Source organism: Colobus angolensis, unplaced genomic scaffold (assembly GCF_000951035.1).
Source record: "Colobus angolensis palliatus isolate OR3802 unplaced genomic scaffold, Cang.pa_1.0 Scaffold293, whole genome shotgun sequence".
Classification (NCBI taxonomy): Eukaryota; Metazoa; Chordata; class Mammalia; order Primates; family Cercopithecidae; genus Colobus; species Colobus angolensis.
This window is the reverse complement of record NW_012116188.1, coordinates 761,519-768,132: the sequence shown is the minus strand read 5'-3', so window position 1 is coordinate 768,132 and position 6,614 is coordinate 761,519. Positions and strand designations below refer to the sequence as shown.

The 6,614-nt window shown below is 45.3% G+C and overlaps 1 protein-coding gene across 1 annotated transcript in view; it reads left to right on the top strand.

Moving 5' to 3' along the window:
* The first annotated feature begins 3,796 nt into the window (after window positions 1–3,796).
* The window catches only part of LOC105516867 (chromosome unknown open reading frame, human C10orf126), a 35,441-nt gene continuing 32,623 nt past the window's right edge, over window positions 3,797–6,614 (top strand). The window contains 5 exon segments of the mRNA XM_011949212.1: window positions 3,797–3,852; window positions 4,508–4,652; window positions 5,630–5,682; window positions 5,685–5,708; window positions 5,711–5,766. Coding sequence (XP_011804602.1) covers window positions 4,630–4,652; window positions 5,630–5,682; window positions 5,685–5,708; window positions 5,711–5,766 — 156 coding nt within the window. The 5' untranslated portion in view covers window positions 3,797–3,852; window positions 4,508–4,629.

The window sequence follows — 6,614 nt, the reverse complement described above, 5'->3', positions numbered from 1 at the left end:
GTAAAGACCTGCTAATGTGTGAGTCTACCACTTTCTTTTTTTTTTTTTTTGACAGAGTCTCTCTCTGTTGCCCAGGCTGGAGTGCAGTCATGAGATCTCAGCTCACTGCAACCTCCACCTCCTGGATTCAAACAATTCTCCTGCTTCAACCTCCTGAGTAGCTGGGATTACAGGCGCCCGCCACCACGTCTGGCTAATTTTTGCATTTTTAGTAGAGACAGGGTTTCACCTTGTTGGCCAGGCTTGTCTCCAACTCCTGACCTCAAGTGATCTGCCCTCCTCAGCCTCCCAAAGTGCTGGGATTACTGGCCTGAGCCACTGTGCCTGACCTTCCTCTACTGTATTATAACATCTTCAGGGTGACATAATTTCTCATTCCACTTAAAATCTTCCATAGTATAACAACAATACTTTGCACATAGTAGGCTCTTGACAAATTCTGTTGAATCAAAAAATGCATTAAAAATGATTACCTCATACTAGTAGACTTTCTTCCTTATTAGTAATTTTAAAAGAGGGTCACCCTGTTTCGATTTCTTATCACATTGGAAAGGGTGCATTAACAGAAAGAGGCCCATCTTCCTCAGTGGTTGGGGTCCAGAGAGTCCAAATGCTGCTTCTCCATTCTAATTAGATCATATTTTATTCTGAACAAAGCCCACTTTGAACTGACATTCAAAAGCCCCTTCTCTCCTCCATTTCTGCCCTTTTTCTCCTTGCCCATCTATCCTTCCTTCATATTGCTGCAGCTCCTTGTGGTTGAGACCTGTTCTTGTCTCTATCAATAGATTCTTGCAGTCTTCAAATTGGAGCCTAAAAAAAAACACTGTATTTTTTTTGTTGTTGTTATTGCCATGGTAATCTGCAACACAATAGCTTCTGTATTTTCATGCTCAATGACTCTATCTATCTCTACCGAGAAGAGGATGAAAGGAATTCACTATAAATATAATCAACAATAAACATAGTAATAAAGTAAATTACATAGACTGTTAGAAGATAATAAATGCTATGCTCTCCAAAAGTGAAAGAAAGAAAAAAGAAAAGGAAAAGTGTAGGGCAGGATAAGGGAATAGCGTGTTTGAGGAAGGAGCTGAAGTTGTGTGTTTAAATAGGATGATGAGAACTGGCTTATGACAATGTAAGATCATGAGATTTGAGTAAAGTCTTAGACAGGGAGAGGAAGTGAGCCATATGGATCTTTGAGGGCATGGTGTTCAGGCCGAGGAAAGGAAGGAGGCTGGAGGTTGATTGAGGAGCAGAAGGGAATTGCTGTGCTGGAGCTGGGATGGTAGGAGCCAAGACTAGGGAGGTCACAGAAGCCTGAATCACATGGAATAGACGATAAGGGGCAAGGTAGGAGCAGGAGGGCCTTTCAGGAGGCCAGAGCAGTTCTCCAGATGGTATTGGGATCAGAATAAGAGCAGCAAAAGCAGTGAGAAGTTGTCAGAATCCGGATGTGTTTTGAAGAAAGAGACAAGGGATATTCTTGTCTCTTTGAATCTATTGATAGAGACAAGAACGGGTCTCAACCACAAGGAGCTGCAGCAATACGAATATGGATTGGATATAGGGTAGCAGAGAAAGAGACGAGTCAAGGATGAATCCAAGAAGTGTTCCGTTTTAGGCCAGAAGGATGAAATTGCCATCAACTAACATGGGGAAGGTTGGGGTGCAGTGGGATAGGTAGGGAAAATCAATTCAGTAGTAGACGTGTGAGTTAGAGAAGTATATTAGATATTCACGTGAAAATGATGAGTATGCTATTGGATATGCAGGTTTGGAGTTTAGGACATAGGACTGGACTGGAGATATTCATTTGGGAGTTATCAGTGTGTGTAGTATTTAAAACCATGGAACCAGATGAGATCTCCAAGGGAGTAAGTAGAGACAGAGATGAAAACAAGAACAATGACTGAGCCCTGGAGTAATTAGAAGTTAAGAGGGGCAAAGGACTGCAACGAATGTGCATGACAAGATCCATGTATTGCCATCAAAGTGAGTGGCTGTTTCTGTGAGGGTAGAGGTCAAGATGACTGAAGGAGGAGAGAAGTTTAATGACCTGGAATGGTGGAGTTTTGGAAGCATTATTATCTATGCATTGAACATACTCAGAAAAGAGAGGAGAAGTATTGGAGAGGATGCCAAGGGGCTGATGTTGTTGGAAAAGGTGGGGAACAGTGTTGGGCATGGGTATTACAGGACCAATGCATTCATATGCCTGTTGTGCAGAAACAGATCAATACACCAAGACAGCAGGCTTTGCAGCAGAGAGGGGGTTTGATGACAGCAGGGAGGCCAAGTGAGCAGATGGGAGAAGATCCTCAAATCCATCTTTCTGAAGAGTTCTCGGCTGAGGTTTTCAAGGGGATTGTGGGGGTTGAGGGATGAAAAATTGTAGTCATTGATTGGTTGGGGAAAGGGGCATGAAATCATCAGGATGTAGAAACTGCATTCTTCAGTGAGTCAGCTTCTCATGGGGTCCTTCAGACCAGCTGGCATCAGTAGTTTCATCAGTATGCAGGACTTACAAGAATATCTCAAGTGGAAAACAACATTTCACAATGTTCAGTTGTTTTCTGTAGAGCAGTGAAGGGGAACTTTAATCTTGTGACAGGGTCTGTGTGATTCTGGAGCAATAGGTAGCAAAATACTGTGAGGAAGGATCAGAGAACAGCTGACCCCATGACTATCACTGAGTATGCGCAAACTTGGCTTATTTTTGTTTCCCTTCCTCTCTTCTCTTCTGATTAATTTTATCAAGTTTATAGGGACAGTTTCAGGGGTGATAGATGATGATGGTATGAGATTTGCAGTAGATGCCGGGGGCAGTGGCTCAAGCCTGTAATCTCAGCACTTTGGGAGGCCGAGACCGTGGATCACGAGGTCAGGAGATTGAGACCATCCTGGCTAACATGGTGAAACCCCGTCTCTACTAAAAAATACAAAAAACTAGCTGGGCGAGGTGGCGGACGCCTGTAGTCCCAGCTACTCAGGAGGCTGAGGCAGGAGAATGGCGTAAGCTCCGGGAGGCGGAACTTGCAGTGACCTGAGATCTGGCCACTGCACTCCTGCCTGGGCGACAGAGCGAGACTCCGTCTCTGAAAGAAAAAAAAAAAAGAGAGAGATTTGCAGTAGAAGGGAAGGAGAAGGCTCTGGAAGGGGAAAAGAGGACCAGCAGGGCCCCTCCATCACTTCCAGGTCTGCAGGAGGTGGCAGGAGGGCCTGGAATGAAAAACAGCCTGCGGCCGGGTGCAGTGGCTCACGCCTGTAATCCCAGCACTTTGGGAGGCCAAGATGGACAGATCACAAGGTCAAGAGATTGAGACCATCCTGGTCAACATGGGGAAACCCCGTCTCTACTAAAAATACAAAAGATAGCTGGGTGTGGTGGTGTGTGCCTGTAATCCCAGCTACTCGGGAGGTTGAGGTAGGAGAACCATTTGAACCCAGGAGGTGGAGGTTGCAGTGAGCTGAGACCACACCACTGCACTCCAGCCTGGTGACAGAGGGAGACTCCATCTCAAAAAAAGAAGAAAAAGAAAAAGAAAAATAGCCAGCACATAAGAGAAGAGGTGAGCATCGTCCTCAGGGAAGAGTCAGTTTTTGTCAGAGCAAGGAGGGACTATTTGGAAGTTAGATTTGGGATGTGAAGAGTTTTGCTATTAGTGGATCAGGCTGATGGCACCGTGGACGGGTTTCAGGAGACAGGAATGGGAGGGAGAAAGTTTCCCACTGTGGGTTTTGCAGCACCTCCTGGCCCGGAGAGTGTGGGTGAGACAAGTGGCTTGGGAGACAAGAATGAAGAGCATGAATGCCAGTGTGCAGCACTGAGTTCGCGTCTGCCACATTGTAAGCTCTCAGAAGATCTCAGCTTCTATTCATTTTGTCACAAATCGATTAATTATTGAGCTGAAGGATATATTAGAAAAGGGTCAATAGCAATACTTCTAACTTCCAATCTGTACTTAGGCTTGGCATTCAATTGATGTTATCAAAACCTGTACTAGCTCCAAGGAAGAGAGAACACTGTTTTCTGATTTAGTTGCTTCCTGAAAGGAGCTGAGAGCTCTAAAATGCAGGCAAGATTGGACTTTTCAGTAATGCTTATATATTGACTTGCAAGAACAGTATTAGAACATTTTTTTAAATGCACATATTATCTCCTTAGGGTGAGGGAAAAGGTTTTATCTTTTTATTTTTCCATCTCCCCTTTGAGTGAACATGGTTCTTTTTTCTTTAACTCACAACTTTGCAAGGTATTTGGAGAAATATAAGGGAGAGAGAGTTTCTGTTTCTTACCTCTTTAAGCAATACCCTCTTGTATACCAAATAATATCTTCTTGTGGTTAATGATACGAGAAACAGAACGCTTCTCCAGAAACCTTTTCACATCCCAGATTCAGAGTTCCTGTGCCCAGAATCTGATCTGACGTATTTTACTACTTAGGTAAATCCTTAATCTCAAGAGTGACAAGAGTGAAGTCTTTTTATGTTTGTTTTTTAGAGATGGGCCTCCTTCTGTTGCCTAGGCTGGAGTGCAGTGGTGTGATTATAGCTCACTGCAGCCTCAATCTCCTGAGCTCAAGTAGTCCTTCTACCTCAGCTTTCTGAGTTGTGACTATAGCCATGAACCACTGCATCCATTTCAGGTTTTTTGCTTGTTTGTTGTTTTTCTTAAAAAACACTAGTGATTCTATTTTGATTCTGGCAACTTTCATAAGGTTCAGGGACAAAATAAATGTGTTGTCTCCTGGGAGGAGATGGATTTATAAGCCCATAGGCACCATTCAGAAGCCGTATGCCCTGGAAGCACCAAGGAATGTTGCTTGCTCCACCTTCCCAGGTGCTCAAGGCAAACCCCTGGGTCATCCTTGACTCTTCTTTTGCTCTCACAGGGCACATCCAATCTATGAGGAAGTTAACTTGGCACAGGTAGTTTAAAAATCTATCTGAATGTAGGGGCCAGGCACAGTGGCTCACACCTGGAGTCCCAACTACTCAGGAGGTTGAGGCGGGAGGATTGCTTGAGGCTCCAGGAGCTCGAGGCTGCAGTGAGCTATGATCATGCCACTGCACTGCAGCCTGGGCAACTGAGCAAGGCTCAGGCTGGTCTTTAACTCCTGGCCTTTAGTGATCCTCTTGCCTTGTCCTCCCAAAGTGTTGGGATTACAGGCATGGGCCACTGAGCCCTGCCTAAAACTTTTAATGTCAGTGACTTGGAAGAATGTTCTGGTGGACAGGAAAACCCTGAATGGAGAGAAGGTTGAGGCATTTGAGAGGTCAGAGAGAAGCAAGGTATCCAAGGACAATGGAATTGGCTGGTTGTTGCTCAATTGCATTGAGGCTCTACAGTAGGATAATGAAAAGCTGTAGGCAGGTAGGGAGCAATTGAAAGCCAACTGTGAAGGCCTGAGGGCCTCCAGGAGAGAGGCCCATATTCACTCAATTCAGTGTAGAAAAAGCAGAAGACCAAACTATGGATTTAATAGGCTTGCCTAGCTTCAAAGATGATTATCATTACGCAAAGATCAGAGCACTGGTTGGGAAAACATGGAGCTCTTGTGCACGGAATGGGGACATTTGGGTGGATGCCTCCAAATATTTTGAGCTCTCAAACTCTTCTAAGCCCTTGGAGCCTGCAGAGGTGGCTCACCCTTCCCTGTTATCATCTGGAACTCCCACCACAGAGTTCTGTTTCCATGGGCCAAGAGGGCTTCTCAGGATCCTCAACTCCTTGCCTGGTTGTCAGACCAATCATTAGAGGTAAGTCACAACATCACCAAGCCAAGAATATTATGGCAACATTGATGAGCTAGAAGAAGACTGTACCTCCCCCAAACTGTGAGTAATTAGCCCCCAGACTAGAAGGAAGGAACTGGATTTCGAAGGTGCTTGATCAAGGAGCAGGATAAAGGTAAATAAAGTAACTTGAGGGCATTTTCTCAGGATGTGGGACTTAATGCTTGGCAAAGACCCTAGAGGATAGTGCAAACTTGCTGCTTGGGTGGTTCAAGCCTGGAGGTAGGTCCATGCTGAGTGGAGCTGAAATAGATTTTTAAAGGCTCAGGGAAGTGAACATGCTGGAGAGGGTATATCATGGTGATTAGAAGACCCACCAGAGGATTACGAAGCACAAGGAGGTCTGGAGAACACAGCATTCACCAAGCCGTTGGGAAATTAGTTGGAGGCTTTCCTCTGCAGGCCACAACTGGTGGCATGAAAGGCTGTTGAGGAGTTGAATCCACAGAGAGCAGTGACGATGGGGTGAAACAGATGGGGATTTGTGAGGATACTTCTTAATACATCTAATTAAAAGAAAGCCAACACAGGCCGGGCATGGTGGCTCCCACCTGTAATCCCAGCACTTTGGGAGGCCGAAGTGGGTGGATCACTTGAGGTCAGGAATTCAAGACTAGCTTGGCCAACATGGTGAAACCCTGTCTCCACTAAAAATACAAAAAATTAGCTGGGCGTGGTGGTGTACACCTGTGGTCCCAGCTACTTGGAAGGCTGAGGCAGGAGAATCACTTGAACCCGGAAGGTAGAGGTTGCAGTGAGCTGAGATTGTGCCACTTCACTCCAGCTTGGGCGACAGAGTGAGATCCTGTATC